The 24,504-nt window shown below is 38.1% G+C and overlaps 1 protein-coding gene across 1 annotated transcript in view; it reads left to right on the top strand.

Moving 5' to 3' along the window:
* AR (androgen receptor) overlaps positions 1-24,504 on the top strand; it is a 204,443-nt gene that overhangs the window by 101,197 nt on the left and 78,742 nt on the right. The window contains exon 2 of the mRNA XM_018043830.1: positions 21,718-21,869. Within this exon, the coding sequence (XP_017899319.1) occupies positions 21,718-21,869 (152 nt within the window). The remainder of the gene's footprint in view (positions 1-21,717; positions 21,870-24,504) is intronic.

Genomic DNA, 24,504 nt, shown 5'->3' with positions numbered 1-24,504 from the left:
TGTGACCAATTGGCTCTGATGGCTCAGAAGCCATTGGGAAGATTTTGGCTCACAGAATACTGCAGATGTAACTTGGGAATTATAAGGACATGACTGTAGTAAGGAGTCACTGTTCAGCCCCATTTCTGAGAGTGATTTATGGGGAAAAGGATAGCCTTGACATTTTGGTGGGGAACACTGATTTAAAAAAAAATGTGTTGCTGTCTTAGCATGCTCATCAGTGCTAAAAACTGCAGGAAAATGGAAATCACAAGTAGGCCTATAACTGCCTGGTGCATAGCGATATATTTTTCTATTTTTCATTGTGTATTGTGCAAAGCAGTCTCTGAATGTCAGGTTTGAGACTTGAGTATGCATTAGAGCTATGGGCATCTGATCTATTCTAGAGTAACTGATGAATATGTAAAACATCTAGTCTGGTTAGTAATTGGATATAGTAAATGGTAGGCTTTACTCCCTGAACCCTTCAGGCAACACACACATTTTCTGATTCTAGAGTAATCACCATCTTGGCCCCTTTTATAGTATTTCTCTTGCTATATCTTGCATTGATCATTCAGATACTTGTCATGGACCAAAATGAGCCCATGAAAGCTCTTAGAGGACACGGGCTATGTCTTTCTCATCTTCATGTAACCACCATTTAGCAGAACTCTCCATAATATATGAATGTTATGAATTTTTGAATGGGTGGAAGAAAGTATTAGCAACTTCTTCCCCCCTTTCTGATGTATGTTGAGGATTAGTGTGTGTGTGTATTGGAGGAGGAGTGATTCTTGTATCACATGAAATATAAACTGACTTGGAAAACAAGGCTTCAAGAATGTTAAAGTGAATACTGCCATAAATCTACTCTTTCTTAAAATCAACATACACACTAGAAAAAATTGTGAATATTAACTTTTCCAGAATTCTGGAAAGGAAAAAAAGGCTTGCAACTAATTCGAGGAACATTTATTCAAGTAAATCTGCTGTATGTTCTCTGATCATAATAGAAGTAACTAGGCATCACTACCAGAAGAAAAGCTGTGAAACACAATCCTAGATAAACAATGGGTCAAACAAAAAAAAAATCACATCAAAAATAAGAAAATAATTGAGGTAAATAAAACAAAATTGTAACATTACTAAATTTATGGGATACACATATGCTAAAGCAGTATTTAAAGAGAAATTTATAGCTATGAATGCCTATTTCTAAGGTCTGAATATTTTTATCCCCACATAAATCCATACGTTGAAATCCTAATGCCCTATATGATGGTATCAGAAGTTGGGACCTTTAGGAAATACTAAGTATATGAGCATGGCACCCGCATTGAGTGGAATTATTGCTCTTATAGAAGGCCCCAAAAAGCTTGGTTGTCCTTCTGCCATTTTGTAAAGGAAATCAATCCTGAATATTTATTGAAGGACTGATGCTGAAGCTGAAGCTCCAATAATTTGGCCACCTGATGAGACAAGCTGACTCATTGGAAAAGACCCTGATGCTGGGAAAAATAGAAGGCAGGAGGAGAAAGGGATGACAGAGGACAAGATGGTTGGATGGCATCAACAATTCAATCAACATGAGTTTGAACAAGCTTTGGAAGTTGGTGAAGGACAGGGAGGTCTGGCATGCTGTGGGGTTGCAAAGAGTTGGACATGACTGAGCAATGAACTGAACTGATTACCAATCCTTCACAAACTCTTCCAAAAACTACAAGTGAAAACACTTCCTCCAAAATTCTGTGATTCTCAAAAACTAAAGATATCTCACACACACATACACACACACACACATACACACAAACTAGAGATCATTTTTGAACATAGATTTTAAAAAAGTTCCTCAACAAAATAATAGCAAACTAGCATCAAACAAAGTAGGATTTATATCAAGAATGTAAAACTGAGATTTATCTCAGGAAGGTAAGATTAGAAAATCAACTAATAAGTATAATGCACTATATTTAAGAGAACAAAGGCATCATGATCATCTTAATAGATGCTGAAAATAATTGGAAAAATCTCTAATACTTTCTCATGATTAAATTAGTAACAAGGAAAAGTAAAAAACTTGCTCTAACTGAAAATGGATATCTATGAAAAACCAGCAGCTATCATAATTACAGGGATTCCCTGGTGGCTCAGTGGTAAAGAATCCTCCTTCCATGCAGGAGCCACAAGAGATGTGGGTTTGATCGCTGGATCAAGAAGATCCCCTAGAGTAGGGCATGGCAACCCACTCCACTATTTTTTTTTTTTTTTGAGAATCCCCTGGACAGAGGAGCCTGCCAGGCTACAGTCCACAGGGTCTCAAAGAGCAGACACGACTGAAGTGACTTAGCACGCATGCATGCATCATATTTAAGAGTGAAAGAATGAAAGATTTCCCTATAAGAGCAAATCGAGGCAAAGATGTTCGCTGTCACCATTTCTATTCACCAGTGTATTACAGAATATAGCCAGGGAAAATAGACAAGGAAAAGAAAGTAAAAATCATCCAGATTGTAGAAGAAGTAAGAAAAACATTTTTATTAAGATGACAAATTTCTAGAAAGATTCAACCTGCCAAGAATGAATCAAGAGAAAATAAACAGTTCGCACAGATTAATGACTAGAAGTGAAAGTGAGTTTGTAATAAAAACAAAAATCTTCCAGCAAACAAAATCAGGACTGGAGGACTTCATAGGTGAATTGCTACAAGCATAAAAGGAAAAATTAATACTATATTCAAAATATTACCAAAAAATTGAAAAGAATGAAAGACACCCAAATTCATTCCAGGAGGCCACCTTTACAATGATACCAAAAAAACAGACAAAGACACTATAAAAAAGAAAGTTCAGTTCAGTTCAATAGCTCAGTCATGTCTGACTCTTGGAAACCCCATGGACTGCAGTGGGCCAGGTTTAGGATGGACTGGTTTTATTTCCTTGCAGTCCAAGGGACTCTCAAGAGTCTACTCCAACATCACAATTCAAAAGCTTCAATTCTTCAAGTTCAGCTTTCTTTATGGTCCAACTCTAACATCCATACACGACTCCTAGAAAAACCATACCTTTGACTAGATGGATGTTTATCTTCCAAGTAATGTCTCTGCTTTTTAATATGCTGCCTAGGTTGGTCATAGTTTTTCTTCCAAGGAACAAAGTCTTTTAATTTTATAGCTGCAGTAACCATCTGCAGTGGTTTTGGAGCCCAAGAAAATAAAGCCTCTCACTGTTTCCATTATTTTCCCATCTGTTTGCCATGAAGTGATGGGACCAGACGCCATGATCTTCATTTCTTGAATGTTGAGTTTTCAGTCAACTTTTTCACTCTCCTCTTTCACTTTCATCTAGAAGCTCCTCAGTTCCTCTTTGCCTTCTGGCATAAAGGCTGTGTCATCTGCATGTCTGAGGCTATTGATATTTCTCCTGGCAATCTTGATTCCAGCTTGTGCTTCATCCAGCCTAGCATTTCACGTGATGTACTCTGCATAGAAGTTAAATAAGCAGGGTAACAATATACAGCCTTGATGTACCCCATTCCCAATTTGGAACCAGCCCTTTGCTCCATGTCTGGTTCTAACAGTGCTTCTTAACATGCATATAGATTTCTCAAGAGGCAGGTAGGGTGGTCTGGTATTCCCATCTCTTGAAGAATTTTCCATAGTTTGTTGTCATCCATACAGTCAAAGGTTTTGGTATAGACAATAAAGAAGAAGTAAATGTTTTTTCTGGAACTCTCTTGCTTTGTCAGTGATCCAACAGATGTTGGCAATTTGATCTCTGGTTCCTCTGCCTTTTCTAAATCCAGCTTGAATATCTGGAATTTCATGGTTCATGTACTGATGAAGTCTGGCTTGGAGAACTTTGAGCATTACTTTACTACTGTGTGAGATAAGCTCAGTAGTTTGGTAGTTTTAACATTCTTTGGTTTTGCCCTTCTTTGGAGCTGGAATGAAAACTGACCTTTTCCAGTCCTGTGGCCACTGCTGAGTTTTCCAAGTTTGCTGGCATATTGAGTGCAGCACCTTAACAGCATCATCTTTTAGGACTTGAAGTAGCTCAACTGGAATTCCATCATCTCCACTAGCTTTTTTCATATCGATACTTCCTAAGGCCCACTTGACTTCAGACTCCAGGATGTCTGGCTCTATATGAGTGATCACACCATCATGGTTATACAGGTCATGAATATCTTTTTTGTATATTTCTTCCATGTATTCTTGGCACATTTTCTTAATATTGTCTGCTTCTGTGAAGTCCATATGCTTCTGTCTTTTATTGTGCCCATTGTTGCATGAAATGTTCCCTTGATATTTCTAATTTTATTGAAGACAACTCTAGTCTTTCCCATTCTCTTGTTTTCCTCTATTTATTTGTATTGATCACTTAGGAAGACTTTCTTATCTCTCCTTGTTATTCTTTGAAACTCTGCACTCAGGTGGGTATATCTTTCCTTTTCTCCTGACTTTTGCTTCGCTTCTTTTCTCAACTATTTGTAAGGCCTCCTCAGGCAACCATTTTGCCTTTTTGCATTTCTTTTTCTTGGGGATAGTCTTGATCACTGCATCCTGTACAATGTCACAAACCTCCGTCCATATTTCTTCAGGCATTCTGCCTATCAGATCTAATCCCTTGAATCTATTCGTCACTTTCACTGTATAATAATAAGGGATTTTATTTTGGTCATCCGTGAATGGTCTAGTGGTTTTCCCTACTTTCTTCAATCTACTTCTGAATTTGGCATTAAGGAGTTCATGATCTGAGCCACAGTCAGCTCCCAGTCTTGTTTTTGCTGACTGTATAGAGCTTTTCCATCTTCTGCTGCAAAGAGTATAATCAACCTGATTTCAGTATTGACCATCTGGTGTTGTCCATGTATAGAGTTGTCTCCTGTTAACCTTTGTCGTGCTTCATTTTGTACTCCAAGGCCAAATTTGCCTGTTACTCCATGTATCTCTTGACTTCTTACTTTTGCATTCCAGTCCCCTATGATGAAAAGCACTTTTTTTTTTTTTTGGTGTTAATTCTAGAAGTTCTTGTATGCTTTCATAGAACTGTTCACCTTCAGCTTCTTCAGCATTACTGATCAAGGCATACACTTGGATTATTGTGATATTGAATGGTTTGCCTAGGAAATGAAGAGATCATTCTGTCGTTTTTGAGATTGCATCCAAGTACTGCATTTTGGACTCTTTTGTTGACTATGATGGCTACTCCATTTCTTCTAAGGGATTCTTGCCCACAGTAGTAGATATGATGTTCATCTGAATTAAATTCGCTTATTCCTGTTTGTTTTAGTTCCCTGCTTCCTGAGATGTCGATTATCACTCTTGCCATCTCTTGTTTCACCACTTCCAGTTTACCTTCATTTGTGGACGTAACATTCCAGGTTCCTATGCAATGTTGTTCTTTACAGCAACAGACTTTACTTCCATCTCACATCTACACCTGGGCATTGTTTTAGCTTTGGCTTAATCTCTTCATTATTTCTGAAATTGTTTCTCTACTCTTCTCCAGTAGCATATTGGGCACCTACCAACCTGGGGAGATCAGATTTCAGTTATTGGTCAATTCTTTGATGAATATAGATGCAAAAATTCTCAATAAAACGTTAGCAAACTGAATCCAACAATATACAAAAACCATCATGCACCATAATCAAGTTGCATTTATTCCAAGAATGCAAAGATAGTTCATCATTCACAAATCATTCATTAACTTAGGGAAACAAAAGGATGAATAAAAAAGTTAAATTGTCACCATTTGCAGATGACATCGGAGAAGGCAATGGCACCCCACTCCAGTACTCTTGCCTGGAAAATCCCATGGATGGAGGAGCCTGGTAGGCTACAGTCCATGGGGTCTCTAAGAGTTGGACATGACTGAGCAACTTCACTTTCACTTTTCACTTTCATGCATTGGAGAAGGAAATGGCAACCCATTCCAGTGTTCTTGCCTGGAGAATCCCAGGGATGGAGAAGCCTGGTGGGCTGCCGTCTATGGGGTCGCACAGAGTTGGACACGACTGAAATGACTTAGCAGCAGCAGCAGCAGCTTTCTTTATGGTCCAACTCTCACATCCATACATGACTACTGGGAAAACCATAGCTTTGACTAGATGGCCCTTTGTTCAAAAAGTAATGTCTCTGCTTTTTAATACGCTGTCTAGGTTGGTTATAGCTTTTATTCCAAGGAGCAAGTGTCTTTTAATTTCATGGCTACGTTCACCATCTGCAGTGGTTTTGGAGCCTAAGAAAATAAAGTCTGTCATTGTTTCCCCATCAATTTGCCATGAAGTGATGGGACCAGATGCCCTGATCTTCGTTTTTTGAATGTTGAGTTTTAAGCCAGCTTTTTCACTCTCTTATTTCACATTCCTCAAGAGGATCTTTATTTATTCACCTTCTGCCATAAAGGTGGTATCATCTGCATAACTGAAGTATTGGTAGTTCTCCTGGCAAACTTGCTTTCAGCTTGTGCTTCATCCAGCCCAACGTTTATCATGATGTACTCTGCCTTTAGGTTAAATAAGCAGTGTGACAATATACACCCTTGACGTACTCCTTTCTCAATATGGAACCTGTCTGTTGTTCCATGTCTTGTTCTAACTTGTTTCTTGACCTACATATAGATTTCTCAGTTAGGCACATAATGTGATCTGATATTCTCATCTCTTGAAGAATTTTCCAGTTTGTTGTGATCCACACAGTTAAAGGCTTTGCTGTAGTCAACAAAGCAAAAGTAGATATATTTCTGGAACTCTCTTGCTTTTTTCTGTGATCTAACAGATGTTGGCAATTTGATCTCTGGTTCCTCTGTCTTTTCTAAATCCAGCTTGAACATCTGGAAGTTCATGGTTCATGTGCTGTTGAAGCCTGCCTTGGAGACTTTTGAGCATTGCTTTGCTAGCATGTGAGATGAGTGCAACTGTGTGGTAGTTTGAACATTCTTTGGCATTGTCTTTCTTTGGGATTGGAATGAAAATTGATCTTTTCCAGTCCTGTGGCCACTGCTGAATTTTCCAAATTTTCTGGCATATTGAATGCAGCACTTTAACAGTATCATCTTTTAGAATTTGAAATAGCTCACCTGAGAATTCCATCATCTCCACTAGCTTTGTTCACAGTGATGCTTCCTAAGGCCCGCTTGACTTCAGACTCCAGGATGTCTGGCTGTAGGTGAGTGTTCACACCATCTTGGTTATCTGGGTCATGAAGATCTTTTTTGTATAGTTTTTCTGTATATTTCTGCCACCTCTTCTTAATATCTTCTGCTTCTCTTAGGTACATATCATGTCTGTCCTTTATTGTACCCATCTTTGCATGAAATATTTCCTTGGTATCTCTAATTTTCTTGAAAACATCTCTAGTCTTTCCATTCTCTTCTTTTCCTCTATTTCTTTGCATTGATCACTGAAGAAGGCTTTCTTATCTCTCCTTGCTATTCTTGAAACTCTGCATTCAAGTGGGTATATCTTTCCTTTTATCCTTTGCCTGTAGCTTCTCTTCTTTTCTCAGCTATTTGTAAGGTCTCCTCTAACAACCATTATGCCTTTATGCATTCTTTTTCTTGGGGGTGGTCTTGATAAATCTCCTCTGCAATGTCCTGAATCTCCATCCATAGTTATTCCTGTACTCTGTCTATCAGATCTGATCCCTTGAATCTATTTGTCACTTCCACTGTATAACAGTAAGGGATTTGATTTAGGTCATACCTGAATGGTCTAGTGGTTTTCCCTACTTTCTTCAGTTTAAGTCTGAATTTGGCAATAAGGAGTTCATGATCTGAGCCACATTCAACTCCTGGTCTTGTTTTTGCTGACTGTATGGAGCTTCTCCATCTTTGGCTGTAAATAATATAATCAATCTGCTTCTGGTATTGGCCATGTGATGACTTCCATGTGTAGAGTCATCTCTTGTGTTTTTGGAAGAGGGTGTTTGCTATAATCAATGTCTTCTCTTGGCAAAACCCTGTTGGTCTTTACCATGCTTCATTTTGTACTCCAAGGCCAAATTTGCCTGTTACTCCAGGTAACTCTTGACTTCCTACTTTTGCATTCCATTCACTATGGTGAAAAGGGCATATTTTTTCAGTGTTAATTCTAGAAGTTCTTATTGGTCTTTATAAAACCATTCAACTTCAGCTTATTCAGCATTATTGGTTGGGGCATAGACTTGTATTACTCTGGTATTGAATGGTTTGCTTTGGAAACCAACAGAGATCATTCTGTCATTTTTGAGATTGCACCCAAGTATTGCATTTTGAACTCTTTCGTTGACTATGAGGGTTACTGCATGTCTTCTAAGGGATTCTTGCCCACAGTAGTACATATAATGTTCATCCGAATTAAATTCACCCATTCAAGTCCATTTTAGTTCACTGATTCCTAAAATATCAATGCTCACTTTTTCCATCTCCTGTTTGACCACTTCCAATTTACCTTGATTCATGGACATAACATTCCAGATTCCTATGTGATATTGTTCTTTACAGCATCGGATGTTACTTCCATCACCTGGGTCTTTTACCATTCATTTGTTTGGGACTTTTTGTGTTTTCTGGACCTTAGTGTCCTCTTCCTTTCCCCAATTAGGGAAGTTTTCAGCTTTTTTTCTTCAAATAAGCTATATGCCCATTTATCTTTGTCTTCTCTTTTTGGAATCCCTATAATGTGATTAGTTGTATGCTTTATGTTTTCCCATAGATCTTTTAAACTTTTCTCATTTAGATATTTAAATTAATTTTTTTTTTTTTATCTTCAGCCTGGATGATTTCCACTAGTTTATATTCCAGTTTGGCGATTCATTCCTTTGTACCACCTAATCTATGGTTGACTCCTTCTAATCTATGTTTTATTTTAGTTGTATTCTTCAGCTCTGTTTGATTTTTCTCTATATTTTCTATATCTTTTTAAAAATTCTGTTTAACCATTCTTTTCCCAAGTTCATCGAGCACCTTTATTATCATTAACTTGAACTCTTTTTTGGATATATTGTTTATCTCCATTTCATTTAGTTCATTATCTGAGGTTTTGTCTTGTTCCTTCATTTGGAATATATTCTGTCTCCTCATTTTACCTAATTTTCTGTTTTTATTCTGCTTTTTAGGCAGATCAGTTATTGTGTTTCACAGTCTTGGTGAAGTGATCTAATATAGAGAATGTTCTATGAGATCCAGAAGCACTTCACCTCTGTTCATCAGAGAAATATGTTTTGATGGTGCCCCCTTATATATGTGTGTGCCCTTCTGTTGTGACAAGGCTGACTACTGTGGGAATGCTGGTAGGTGTGGTTGATTTCTAGCTTGGTTGGCTGCCAGGCCTTCCTTTGTGCAGTGGCTCCCAGCATGATGGTGGGTGGGGCTATATCCTGACTCAGCTGGCAGTGTGTCCAAAGGCTTCCTGGGGCTAGTGCCAAACCCTGATAGGCAGAGCTTGGCCCTCGTATGGCTGGCTTCACATCCTGTGAGGTTCCAAGCCTGGTACCAGCTTGTGGATGGGGAGGGCTGAGGCTTGGTGCAGCTTGTTCTGTGGCCCCAGGAGTCTTGGTGCTGGTGCTGACTGACTGGTGTGTGGAGTTGGGTTCTGTTGTGAGAATATTTAGCATTGTTAAGATGGTAATATTTTCCATGGATTCAAGGCATGTTTCTCAAAATCCCACTGTCTTCTCAGCAATGATGTAAGCTGCTTTATCTCCAGAATATCATGGAATCTTCATAGCGGTCTTGTGAGTTCCATATTTCTTTATACATTTTGCACATGAAGAAATTTAAGCAAAATTATTTGTTCAGTGACTTATTATAAAATGGCAAAGATGATCATGAAAACCATATGTTCTACCTGTTTACTTTCCCATTTCAACAAAAGGCATCACTAAAGAGAATTTGAGAGATATAACATAAACTCATGTAATACTTTTAAAAGAAACCATGACTGTTTTCTTGAACAGATATTCATCAAATTTCAAATCTCAGGCTGTCAGGGGAAAAGAGGCTTACTACTGAAATATCCATTATACCCTCAAAAAAGTAGGTTCAAGCCATCTGTGAAGAGAAAATAACTTTGAACTCTTTGATTTTTAATCTTAGAAATTCATGTAAAGTTTTCATTATATTCCACAATGTCATTAATAAAAACATTTTAATTATTCCACATGAGGAAAATATGATGCTCTGTAAAGATATGTGGTGGCTTCCTAAATCCTTTCTTGTTTGAAAAGTACAGAGGTATGTACAAAAATGATACAGTTTCACATATATAGCCTTTTGCTCTTCTCTCTCCATCTGTATTTGCTATTCCTTAAAAACACTGTATTGGATTTCCCTGGTGGCTCAGATGGAAAATAATCTGCCTGCAATGCAGGAGACCCAGGTTCAATCCCTGGGTTGGGAAGATCCCCTGGGAATTGGAACGGCAACCCACTCCAGTATTCTTGCCTGGAGGATTTCATGGACAGAGGATCCTGGCAGGCTACAGTCCATGGGGTCTCAAAGAGTCAATCGTGACTGAGCTAGACCAACACTTTCACTAAAAACACTGTATAGCCAAGAACAATTGTCCTTTTTATTTTAAGACTATAAGAGATTTCATTTTTTATGGCACAACACAAGATAATGGCACACTAGACTTACAATACAGCCACCATGTGACAGGCATAGAGGGAAAGGGTTAACATTTGTTATTCAATATAAGTCTCACAAAAGCCCTAAGGGCAGAAAATATCCTCACTTTTTAGATAAGGCAAGTTGATCTCAGAGAGCCTAATTACTAAGCCCAAGGTTCAGTGGTAGAGGCAAGGTTTTAACCCAGGTCTGGCTTGCTCAAAAGCCCTACTGATTTTACATTCTCTCCCAAACAGGGAAGACTGGTCTGTGACTTTTACATTTCATCTTGGTTCCATAGTCATTGAGGATCTTTTTTTTGTTGTTTTTGTTTTCTTTTGTTTTGTTTGTTTGTTTGTTTTTATTTTTATTATTATTATTATTTAAATTTTAAAATCTTTAATTCTTACATGCATTCCCAAACATGAACCCCACTCCCACCTCCCTCCCCACAACATCTCTCTGGGTCATCCCCATGCACCAGCCCCAAGCATGCTGTATCCTGCGTCAGACATAGACTGGCGATTCAATTCTTACATGATATTATACATGTTAGAATGCCATTCTCCCAAATCATCCCATCCTCTCCCTCTCCCTCTGAGTCCAAAAGTCCGTTATACACAGCTGTGTCTTTTTTCCTGTCTTGCATACAGGGTCGTCCTTGCCATCTTTCTAAATTCCATATATATGTGTTAGCATACTGTATTGGTGTTTTTCTTTCTGGCTTACTTCACTCTGTATAATTGGCTCCAGTTTCATCCATCTCATCAGAACTGATTCAAATGAATTCTTTTTAATGGCTGAGTAATACTCCATTGTGTATATGTACCACAGCTTTCTTATCCATTCATCTGCTGATGGACATCTAGGTTGTTTCCATGTCCTGGCTATTATAAACAGTGCTGCGATGAACATTGGGGTACACGTGTCTCTTTCAATTCTGGTTTCCTCGGTGTGTATGCCCAGCAGTGGGATTGCTGGGTCATACGGTAGTTCTATTTGCAATTTTTTAAGGAATCTCCACACTGTTCTCCATAGTGGCTGTACTAGTTTGCATTCCCACCAACAGTGTAAGAGGGTTCCCTCTTCTCCACACCCTCTCCAGCATTTATTGCTTGCAGATTTTTGGATCGCAGCCATTCTGACTGGTGTGAAGTGGTACCTCATTGTGGTTTTGCATTTCTCTAATAATGAGTGATGTTGAGCATCTTTTCATGTGTTTGTTAGCCATCCGTATGTCTTCTTTGGAGAAATGTCTATTTAGTTCTTTGGCCCATTTTTTGATTGGGTCGTTTATTTTTCTGGAATTGAGCTGCATAAGTTGCTTGTATATTTTTGAGATTAGTTGTTTGTCAGTTGCTTCATTTGCTATTATTTTCTCCCATTCAGAAGGCTGTCTTTTCACCTTGCTTATATTTTCCTTTGTTGTGCAGAAGCTTTTAATTTTAATTAGATCCCATTTGTTTATTTTTGCTTTTATTTCCAGAATTCTGGGAGGTGGATCATAGAGGATCCTGCTGTGATTTATGTCTGAGAGTGTTTTGTCTATGTTCTCCTCTAGGAGTTTTATAGTTTCTAGTCTTACATTTAGATCTTTAATCCATTTTGAGTTTATTTTTGTGTGGGGTGTTAGAAAGTGATCTAGTTTCATTCTTTTACAAGTGGTTGACCAGTTTTCCCAGCACCACTTGTTAAAGAGATTGTCTTTACTCCATTGTATATTCTTGCCTCCTTTGTCAAAGATAAGGTGTCCATAGGTGTGTGGATTTATCTCTGGGCTTTCTATTTTGTTCCATTGATCTATATGTCTGTCTTTGTGCCAGTACCATACTGTTTTGATGACTGTGGCTTTGTAGCAGAGCCTGAAGTCAGGCAAGTTGATTCCTCCAGTTCCATTCTTCTTTCTCAAGATTGCTTTGGCTATTCGAGGTTTTTTTGTATTTCCATACAAATCTTGAAATTATTTGTTCTAGTTCTGTGAAAAATATGGCTGGTAGCTTGATAGGGATTGCATTGAATTTGTAAATTGCTTTGGGTAGTATACTCATTTTCACTATATTGATTCTTCCGATCCGTGAACATGGTATATTTCTCCATCTATTAGTGTCCTCTTTGATTTCTTTCATCAGTGTTTTATAGTTTTCTATATATAGGTCTTTAGTTTCTTTAGGTAGATATATTCCTAAGTATTTTATTCTTTTCGTTGCAATGGTGAATGGAATTGTTTCCTTAATTTCTTTTTCTACTTTCTCATTATTCGTGTATAGGAATGCAAGGGATTTCTGTGTGTTGATTTTATATCCTGCAACTTTACTATATTCATTGATTAGCTCTAGTAATTTTCTGGTGGAGTCTTTAGGGTTTTCCATGTAGAGGATCATGTCATCTGCAAACAGTGAGAGTTTTACTTCTTCTTTTCCAATTTGGATTCCTTTTATTTCTTTTTCTGCTCTGATTGCTGTGGCCAAAACTTCCAGAACTATGTTGAATAGTAGCGGTGAAAATGGACAGCCTTGTCTTTTCCTGACTTTAGGGGAAATGCTTTCAATTTTTCACCATTGAGGATAATGTTTGCTGTGGGTTTGTCATATATAGCTTTTATTATGTTGAGGTATGTTCCTTCTATTCCTGCTTTCTGGAGAGTTTTTATCATAAATGGATGTTGAATTTTGTCAAAGGCCTTCTCTGCATCTATTGAGATAATCATATGGTTTTTATTTTTCAATTTGTTAATATGGTGAATTACATTGATTGATTTGTGAATATTGAAGAATCCTTGCATCCCCGGGATAAAGCCCACTTGGTCATGGTGTATGATCTTTTTAATGTGTTGTTGGATTCTGATTGCTAGAATTTTTGTTGAGGATTTTTGCATCTATGTTCGTCAGTGATATTGGCCTGTAGTTTTCTTTTTTTGTGACATCTTTGTCAGGTTTTGGTATTAGGGTGATGGTGGCCTCATAGAATGAGTTTGGAAGTTTACCTTCCTCTGCAATTTTCTGGAAGAGTTTGAGTAGGATACGTGTTAGCTCTTCTCAAAATTTTTGGTAGAATTCAGCTGTGAAACCGTCTGGACCTTGGCTTTTGTTTGCTGGAAGATTTCTGATTACAGTTTCAATTTCCGTGCTTGTGATGGGTCTGTTAAGATTTTCTATTTCTTCCTGGTTCAGTTTTGGAAAATTGTACTTTTCTAAGAATTTGTCCATTTCTTCCACGTTGTCCATTTTATTGGCATACAACTGCTGATAGTAGTCTCTTATGATCCTTTGTATTTCTGTGTTGTCTGTTGTGATCTCTCCATTTTCATTTCTAATTTTATTGATTTGATTTTTCTCTCTTTGCTTCTTGATGAGTCTGGCTAATGGTTTGTCAATTTTATTTATCCTTTCAAAGAACCAGCTTTTGGCTTTGTTGATTTTTGCTATGGTCTCTTTTGTTTCTTTTGCATTTATTTCTGCCCTAATTTTTAAGATTTCTTTCTTTGCTTACATTAGTCAGACTCCTTAAGGTATCTAAAGTATCCTCAAGTCTGAGAGACAAAGAGAAAGAAAGAGATAGAGAAAGGCAGGGAGACAGAGATCCAGAGAGATAGAGAAGGAGTGAAAAAGAGAGGAAGGGAGAGAGACACAGGGTGGGAGGGAGAGAGAGAGACTGAGATTATAACTAGGTGCAAAGGGTTTCTGAGCCCAAGTTTCTCATGGTTGAGCTGGCGTTTGTAAGCCTATAGCTTTCTAGTAATCCACTTTCATTTAATTAATCATGAAACCATTGGAGAAAAGCAAATCATGTTCTTGTTTGGAAAATTTCCATTTTATGTGGCAGGACTTTTGTTTCAGACTTCATAAAAGTAAATGTCGCACATTGGGATAATAAATGAGCACATAACCCAGGGGTGGTGGGAAAAAACACAATATTGTGTGAAAATTCTGCCCTTACTTATTCTCAAAGGAAACCTCTGCTGTGCTTCTAGTTAGAGTTATTTAGGGATGTGTTAGAAATTTCAGAGGTTGTTCTTTTAGTCTTTTGTTTTTTAAATTGTGTTATAGCTACACAAAGGAATACATGTAACATTCAAGTTACTTATATAGTATGATAATAAAACAACATTCATGAACCCCAATTAAGTAATGAGAACATTAACATTTTTATTGTCCCCAACCTAACCCTTGAACCTAGAATGGTGCCTAATATGTAACGGGTGCTTAATACATGTTTTTTACTGAATGCATAAATCAGTTTGTACCTCCCTTGATTATATCATTACCTCCTCAGGGATAACCACTATGCCATATTTGGGGTTTATTACTCCCTGGCATTTTTATGTTTTTCACGTATATATTCCCAAATTACATATTGTTTGCTTCTACTTCTTTTTAAACTTTATCCAATTGAGTCATATTGTATGTAGGCTATTATGAGTTATGTTTTTTTCCTGCAACATTAGTTTGTGAAAATTCACCTCTTTGTAGACGTACTCTGTTTCTTGTCATTGCTGAATTGTATTTCATTGAATGAATATGATATAATTTATTCACTCTTTCTCCTGTATCATGTCTGCTTCTATAAACAAAGCTGCAATGTCCATTTCTGCACATACTTCCTGGTACAAACATGCATGAGTTTCTCTAGAATACAAACATGGGAAAAAGACTGCAATCGGAATTTTCATTTCCAGTGCCAGAAGATCAGTCCATGAGACAGAATGGCAGTATTCCCTTTGTCAGTGCCAGTGGGAATCCTACTGGCATGGTAAGGTCATATCTCAGGCTTCTAGCCAAAGTGGGTTATAATTATGAAAAATTCAAATTGTAAAATTAACTTTATTATTTCTCCTGCTCTTCCACATCCTTTATAGTTTTTTTTTTATTTTAAATTTATTTAATTTTAATTGAAGGGGAATTGTTTTACAATATTGTGTTGGTTTCTACCACACTTCAACCTGAATCAGCCATCAGTTCAGTTCAGTCACGTAGTCGTGTCCAACTCTTCGCGACCACATGGACTGCAGCACTCTAGGCTTCCCTGTCCATCACCAGCTTCCAGAGTTTCCTCAGATTCATGTCCATCGAGTTGGTGATGCCATCCAACCATCTTATCCTCTGTCATCCCATTCTCCTCCTGCCTTCAATCTTTCCCAGCATTGGGGCCTTTTCCAATGAATCAGTTCTTCACATCAGGTGGCCAGAGTATTGGAGTTTCAGCTTTAGCATAAGTCCTTCCAATGAATAGTCAGGACTGATTTCCTTTAAGATTGACTGGTTTGATCTCCTTGCAGTCCAAGAGACTCTCAAGAGTCTTCTCCAACACCACAATTCAAAAACATCAATTCTTCAGCACTCAGCTTTCTTTATAGTCCAACTCTCACTTCCATACATGACTACTGGAAAAACAATAGCATTAACTAGATAGACCTTTGTTGGCAAACTGCTTTTTAATATGCTGTCTAGGTTGGTCTCATAGCTTTTCTTCCAAGGAGCAAACATCTTTTAATTTCATGGTTGCAGTCACAATCTGTAGTGATTTTGGAGGCCAAGAAAAGAGTCTGTCACTGTTTCCACAGTTTCCCCATCTACTTGCCATGAAGTGATTGGACTAGATGCCATGATCTTTGTTTTTTGAATGTTGTATTTTAAGCCAGCTTTTTCACTCTCCTCTTTCAATTTCACCAAGAGGCTCTTTAGTTCTTCTTTGCTTTCTGCCATAAGCATAATACACATACAGATCTGTGTATTTGAGGTTATTGACATTTCTCTTGGCAATCTCAATTTCAACTTGTGCTTCATCCAGCCCAGTATTTCGCATGATGTACTCTGCATATGTTAAATAAGCAGTGTGACAATATACAGCCTTGACGTACTCCTTTCCCAGTGTGGAACCAGTCTATTGTCCCATGTCCAGTTCTAACTGTTGCTTCTTGACCTGCATAGAGATTTCTCAAGAGGCAGGTAAAGTGGTCTGATATTCCCATCTTTTTAAGAATTTTTCAGAGTTTGTTGTGATCCACACAGTCAAAGGCTTTGACTTAGTCAATAAAGCAGTAGATGTTTTTTCTGGAATTCTGTTGCTTTTTCTATGATCCAACAATGTTGACAATTTGATCTCTGGTTTCTCTGCCTTTTCTAAATCCACCTTGAACATCTGGAAGTTCACAATTCACGTACTGCTGAAGCTTGGCTTGGAGAATTTTGAGCATTACTTTACTAGTGTGTAAAGAAAGAAAGAAAAGAAGTGAAAGAAAGAAGAAAGTGAAGTCACTCAGTCATGTCCGACTCTTTGTGACCCCATGAACTGCAGCCCACCAGGCTGCTCCATCCATGGGATTTTCCAGGCAAAAGTACTGGAGTGGGTTGCCATTTCTTTCTCCAGGGGATCTTCCCGACCCAGGGATCGAACCCGGATCTCCCGCATTGTAGGAAGATGCTTTTACCGTCTGAGCTATGAGATCAATTGTGCAAGTAGGTTGAACATTCTTTGGCATTGTTTTTCTTCGGGATTGGAATGAAAACTGACCTTTTCCAGTCCCGTGGCCACTGCTGAGTTTTCCAAATTTGCTGGCATATTGAGTGCAGCACTTTCACAACATCATCTTTTAGGATTTGAAATAGCTCAACTGGAATTCCATCATCTCCTCTAGCTTTGTTTGTAGTGATGCTTCTTAAGGCCCACTTGACTTTGCACTCCAGAATGTCTGGCTCTAGGTGAGTGATGACACCATCATGGTTATCTGGGTCATGAAGATCTTTTTTGTATAGTTTTAGATATACATATGTCCCCTTTTTCTTCAACCTTCCTCCCACCTCCTACCATCATCCCACCCCTCTAGATTGTCACAGAGCTCTGGGTTGAGTTCCCTGAGTCATACAGTAAATTCCCATTGGCTATCTATTTCACATATGGTAGTGTATATGTTTCCATGTTACTCTCTCCATACAACCCACCCTCTCCTTCTTCCCCACTCCCCTTTTCCGTAAGTCTGTACTCCGTGTCTGCATCTCTATTGCTGCTGTGCAAACAGGTTTATCAGTACCAACTTTCTAGATTCCATATATATGTGTTAATATACAATATTTGTTTTTCTCTTTCTGTCTTACTTCACTCTATATAATAGGCTCTAGATTCTTCCACCACAGTAGAATTGACTCAAATGTGTTCCTTTTTATGGATGAGCAATATTCAATTGTATATATGTACCACAGCTTCTTTATCCATAGTTATTTTTATCGAGGTGTGTTTCATTATATTCATATCTTATAAATCAAGTGTTAGTTACTCAGTCATGTTTGTGACTCCATAGACTATAGCCCTATAGGCATCTCTGTCCATGGAATTCTCCAAGCAAAAGTACTGGAATGGGTAACCATTTCCTTCTCCAGAGGATCTTCCGAACCCAGGAGTCGAACTTGGGTGTCCCACATTTTTGACAGGTTCTTTACTGTTTTTATTTATTGGGAAGCCCCAATAAATAAAATGATTTTTTTTCCGTCTTGGAGTATTGGCTATAAATTTGATTGATTAGATTCTTTTAAATAACTTGTATTTTAAATTTTAATATGGATGAAATTTTCTATTTTTAAAGTCTCTAAAAGGACCACTTATTCACTCTATGCAGGCTCCCAGTTTGTTTATCTAATATTTACTTTTCAGTCATATAATAATAGCTACTGTCATTATTTTATATATACATAAATATATATATGCATGTATATACATATATATTTTGTTTATCTAATATTTACTTTTCATTCATATAATAATAACTACTGTCATTTTACATATGTAAATATCAGTTCAGTTCAGTCACTCAATGTAAATACATATATGTATTTGTATATACATACATGCATATATTTATACTTTTAAACTTGGACAAATTCTGGGAGATGGTGAGGGACAGGGAAGTCTGGCATGCTACAGTCCATGGAGTCACAAAGAGTTCGACACAAATTGGCGACTAAACAACAACAACATACCTTTCAAAAAGCATTTCTATCTTTGAGATACTTTCTCATCTGGAGCAGTACACACTTTGCTTTATTATATAATCTGCTATGTTATTATACAGTTCTTTGCTTCCTGTCTTTCTTCTGTAGTAGATAGTAAGTTGCTTAGAAGCAAAGTTCATATCTTGATCATTAGTATATTCCCAACACCTAGACCTGTACCTGGTCCATAGGAGTTGAGTTGAACCTATCTACCTAATTTAGACCTTCAATTTCATAATATGGTTAGTCATTGGTTACAAATCTATGCTTTGCAGTTGGACTTACCTAGGATGGTAACCTGGCATTTCCACTTACTAGAACAGTGATCTTGAACAAGTTTACTGAGTTTTCCTGAGCAGCAGCTTCCACTCTTATAATATAGGGATGATATAGAACTACCTCGCACAGTTGTTGGGAATATTAAATGTGATGATATATATGAAATGGCCTGGCACATAAAGTGCCTTAATATTACATGTCCTTCTGATTTTACTTGAACTGTTTTTATTAGTTATAGAAGTCATGAAATGTAAGAAGATGAATAATAAATTAATTTTTAATGACAATTTTTGCCCAATGAAATGACATTTTTAGCCAAAGGAATGATGTTCTTGGCTTTTGGCTCATTCATATATGGGAACTGAGCTCTTTTCCTGTGGAACTCATGGCCTTCCTAGTCTTATTTTGGTGGATAGACTCCTGCTGGCTTGGGATGAATTATGGGGGAAAAGATAGGCCACCATAATCAGCTGGTGGGTTTGCATATCATTAGAAGTTTCTGAGTGTTTTCTGTTGTATTTTGGCTGTGAATAAAGGCTAATATTTGTCTCTTAGAGATAAAGTGCTTGTCAAGTGTAGCCTGAGTGAAAGCCTTCTTTGCTCTTGCCCTGCCAAGGTTTCTCACTTAGGGTTGAGAGGAGCATAACATTTCATGCTTTTTTGGGGATTCTGATGGTTCTGCTGAGTATGATAATCAAAGAATCATGGGTAGAAAGTGAAGATGATTACTGAGAAGACAATAGGGTAATGGACGCTGTGTTAGATTTGAAGTCAGAGATTCCTGTACTTGATTTCAAAAAGTTTTGTGCTTCTCCACTCTCAGTCTGAATTTCTTCATTTGATATAATAATAATAATAATAAATGTTTCACAGTGGTGTTTTGAGGAGTTGAAATCATGCAACACAGCAAACAGGCTATCATTAGAGCTATTTTCCTTCCTTCTTGCCTTAGTAAGAAAGAAGTACTCATAAAAATGGTGACTGACTCTAGGTCCATCCACATTACTATAGATGAACCAATTTTGTTCCTTTTATGGCTGAGTAATATTCCACTGTGTATATGTATCACAGGTTCTTTATCCACTCTTCTGTTGATGGACATTTAGGTTGCTTCTATGTCCTGGCTATTGTAAATAGTGCTGCAGTAAACATTTGGGATACATGTGTGTTTTTGAATTATGGTTTTCTCAGGGTATATCCCCAATAGAGTAGGATTTCTGGGTCATATGGCAGTTATAGATTCTTAGTTTTTTAAGGAACCTCCATACTCTTCTCCTCAGTGGTGTATCAATTTACATTCCCACTAACAGTGCAAGAAGGTTTTTGTTTTCTCCACATTTTCCTCAGCCTTTATTGTTATACAGAGTGGAATAAGTCAGAAAGAGAAAAACAAATATATATTAATGAATATTTATGGAGTCTACAAAGATGGTACAGATGAATCTGTTTGCAGGGTAGGAATACAGATGTAAACATAGTAAATGGACATGTGGATACAGTGGGGTAAGGGAGGGTTGGATGGATTGGGAGAGTAGATTGACATGTATACACTACTATATGTAAAATAGATAGCCAGTGGGAAGCTGCTGTATAGCACATGGAGCTCAGCATGGAGCTCTGTGAGGACTTAGAGAAAGTGGGATGGGGGTAGGGAGGTTTGAGAGGGAAGGGATATATGTGTTCATATAGCTGATTTACTTTGTTGTACAACATAAACTAACACCATATTATAAATCAATTATACTCCAATAAATAAGTAAAAGCAAAAAAAGTAAGTAAAATAGTGGTTGCATTCTTGTGGATAAGAGAATAGGCAGTTGTCACTTACCTGTAGCAGATTAACCCAGGAAACCACATATGTTTTGTTTAATGATTAGACATAAGACATAGGAGAGAAAAAAGTTCACCTTTGAGTAGTATGAACCATGTTCCCTTTATTTAAACTTGAATTTATTACTGTGGGAGACTAAGATCTACCTTTCCATTAAGGTTTTAGGATTGGGTTTTTGGCTCTCTCTTTCAGGCCACCTGGAAGGACACAGACATAGATCCTCTTGGAGATAGACAGTTAACTAGATGACCTTTGAAACTCTTAGACCAAGGAACATGAGTATTCTAATGGCTAAGTGTTTAGAGGGTTGCCTGAAAGATTTCCAGCATCACTGTGCATGAATGCATCCAACATTAACTGCTACTTTATGTTATAGAATGGAAATGGGGAAATGTCCATGTTATCTAGATAGACTCCTAAGGAAAGAAAGGGAATGGAAAAAAAAAAAAAAGACTAGCATGAAAATACTAATTGTAATTCCTCACTTCTGTATTCATCACAAGAGCTTTTTATCCTTTTGGCTTATTTATACTTCTGCTCACACAAGTAGTTCAGTAGGCTGGGTAATATTATTCCTACTTACAGATGAGAGTAAGGCTCAGAGAACTAGAACAAAGCACATCAAACTGCTTTGATGCTTAGTCTGTTATCGCCATAGGTCTCCTTTTGGATAAGTAAGGTTTTAGGACTGAGTTAATACCATTTAATTACTCTGAAATTGTTTCATGACCACCACCTTAAGTTAGAGACGTTTACCTCAGGTTTCTGCCTTCATCCGTCCCTCATGCAGACATAGCCCAAGGGATTGGCTGATTTCAGAAAACTTCTCAAATCCTTTCTTAGGATCCAGAAGGGCCCTGTCCACATGATAGGAAACCCTACAAAAATAATCCCTAGGAAAAGTCCAAGGAAAATTCAGCTTCACACTGACTCTGTTAAGCAATAAATAATAATTTACACATGCAGTTTAATCTTGAAGATTCAGACTTATACCTTCTTGTTTCTGCCAACTACTGACATGTGTTGCATTTTTTCTCTTGGGTCTTTTCAGTTTGGAGACCACCAGGGACCATGTTCTGCCCATCGACTATTACTTTCCACCCCAGAAGACCTGCCTAATTTGTGGGGATGAAGCTTCTGGCTGTCACTATGGAGCTCTCACTTGTGGAAGCTGCAAAGTCTTTTTTAAAAGAGCCGCTGAAGGTAAAGGATCTTGGACACTCACTGTTTTCTCCCTTTCTCTTCTAAAAAGAGACACCAGTCTATCAGGACTCAGGATTTTATGATCTCTGGGACAAAGTCACTGGCAGTGTTGGTTCAAAGAACCTAAGAGCCTTAAAAAGTCAATTTTCATACTTGCTGGACCCCTGTCTTTGGCAGCGTTGTTAGTACAGGCAATGAAGTTGGTCCCAGCTGGTGCTTGGAGCTTGGTGGGTCCTAGGAACAAAAGAAAAAATTAATGATTTGAAAAGATTTAATTTCCTCCTTGCTTGTGTTCCATTCTCCTGCCTAGTGAGGGAAAAAATGTCCTTATTAGAGAGGTTAAAAGTGGAGAAATCCAGACCAAGTCCCCAGCCTGTACTCTGTGGTGAATACAAGACTATTCCTTAGTGAAGGCTTCCTGGCCTCGGCCCCAGAAAGGAAGTGTTCTCACTGTTCAGCAGACCATCAGTCTATGCACCTGCTCCCTCCTGCTGCTGCCTCCTTGGGGCCTTTTTGCATTAATAGCTCCTAGGTAGATAAGTATCCAAAGTGATAAGAAAGTTTTATTCTCTCCCTCAGACCCTGTTCAATAGCCCATAACCCTAAGCTAAGTTGTATCTTATATTTGGCTAAGTGGCCTCAAAAACTGGCTCCTTAGTATTATTTAGCTTAAAATAATTAATATCTGCTTAGCCCCAAGAGGTGTTCAGGTTACATCTTACAGCAGGAAGACCTCCTACACTTCCAAACCTCCTATATATGCTATTGCCTCCTTCCTTTCCAATCTCCCTAGGCTTAAGCCTCCTACCCATCCACTTCACTCCCTATCCTGTACTAAGTATTCCTTCTTGAAAGCACACTGATGAACAGCTTCTAGACAGAGATGCTCTGCTCTGGGAGCAGACTCAGTTGCTAAACACCAGTATCTATTCCTGCCTCCACTTCTCACAAAGGAAGTACTTCCTGCCAAGACATTTTTCTTCCTTCTCACTGGCCTGGAAATTTTAAGTCAGAACTGAAAGAGACACCCTTTCCTTATATAAAGCTATAATCTCTGAGGACAGTCTTAAAAGTGGCAGGTATATTGGCCACACCTTTCAGCAGGAATGTGGTGACACCCATCAGAGGACAGCAGAAGCACCACAGAGTTCTTGGCAACTAGAGAAAAATTAGAAAGTGTGTGCTCTTTAACTGGTCTCCCTATTGATAGCCAATTGGAATGATGATTATCTTTTCACCATTTTGGCCAGGTGAAAGAAATACCTATAAAATGGAAACCTATTTTGTTGTCTTCTAGTTCCCCAGGCAATAAGAAGACAGATACCATTTAGCATTAAAGAAAGCACGCTGCATGTTCCACCCATAACCCTGAGTGACACATTGCTACTGCTTAAACTGAGCATTATGAGGTCCAGTGCCCCAGTGCCCAGGCATAGGCAGTTTGGAAAGAGACAGAGATCAGTGTCTTCGTTCCTTAAGATTACTCACAAAAGGACGGTTGTCAGAAAAGGAAATGAGGAGTAGCGCCAAAGATTTCAGATCACCCCAATATCTCCAGTGAGAACCTGCCTCTTTCCCATACCTTGGCTTCAGTTAGGCCCTATCTATAGAGCAGAAAAGGAACCATAGCACCCATCAAAAGCAATGTGTCAGTAAGCCCAGACACCACAGTAATAGCAACTATATCCGATGGGAAAAGAGTTCAAGAAAGTAAGCGAAAAGCAAATTCAATAGTTAGATAGATTAGATTGTATTTGATGCTGCCTCTGGGTTTTAAAAATCTGGGTCACGATATTGTTGTTTTTGGAAAACTGTGGAAATGATCAACTATATTGTGAAAGGGAAGATTTTGCTGTCATAACATATTCCACATGGGAGCTTTCTACAGAAATTAGGGCTGAAGGAGGGAGGCAGGCAGAAGGGCAGCTGGCAGGGCTGCTTGGGAGGAGCTCTACTATTATGTGGATCTTGGACTATTTGAGACCAAGGAAGCTGGGAGAGGGGTAATCACTCAAATTGCCAAGCATTTGGAAATCCAGCAAGGTCTCAAAATTCTTCAGACCCTAGAATCACTTGTTAGAGAAAGTTGGTAATATTTTCTTTGAGAAAATGAGCCTCTGTGAGCTCATGGAGCCAAATGCTCTAAACTCCTTGAAATATTAAAATCTTCAGTGGGTTCTTTACAAAACTATCTAGCCCATTGGTTCCTTTGGAATGCAAACCCCAGCTTCCATTTCTGAGCCCTTTGGGGGACAGGAGAAAGTGATTTAAAAAACATGAAACAAAGCAAAAAGAAAAAAAAAGTATTGGTGTTTTCTTTTACCTTTAAAGTTTGGTGGCTGCAGTTTACTGCCATTATTATCTCTATTTGAAGGCAGGGGGCTGTCTTATTACCTGCAGAGCATTTATTGATTTTTTTTTTCATTTTTACAATGCATCTTTATTGCCCAATTGGCCTTTCTAAAGGTGATTCTGAATCTGCCTTGTTGAAACTTGGAATTCCACCTGTCTTGGAGGGAGTGGGAGAACAAATCTTTTCTTCCTAATTTGTTTGTTGTTGTCAGTTAACTCAGATGGAGTATTCAGAGTGTTGATTACCACTTTATTCAGGGTTTCAGAAATCTTTGGACTGGGC

The sequence above is a fragment of the Capra hircus genome, assembly GCF_001704415.2.
Source record: "Capra hircus breed San Clemente chromosome X unlocalized genomic scaffold, ASM170441v1, whole genome shotgun sequence".
Taxonomy (NCBI): domain Eukaryota; kingdom Metazoa; phylum Chordata; class Mammalia; order Artiodactyla; family Bovidae; genus Capra; species Capra hircus.
Note: the sequence above shows the minus strand (reverse complement) of the source record. Positions and strands in the feature narration are given on the sequence as shown.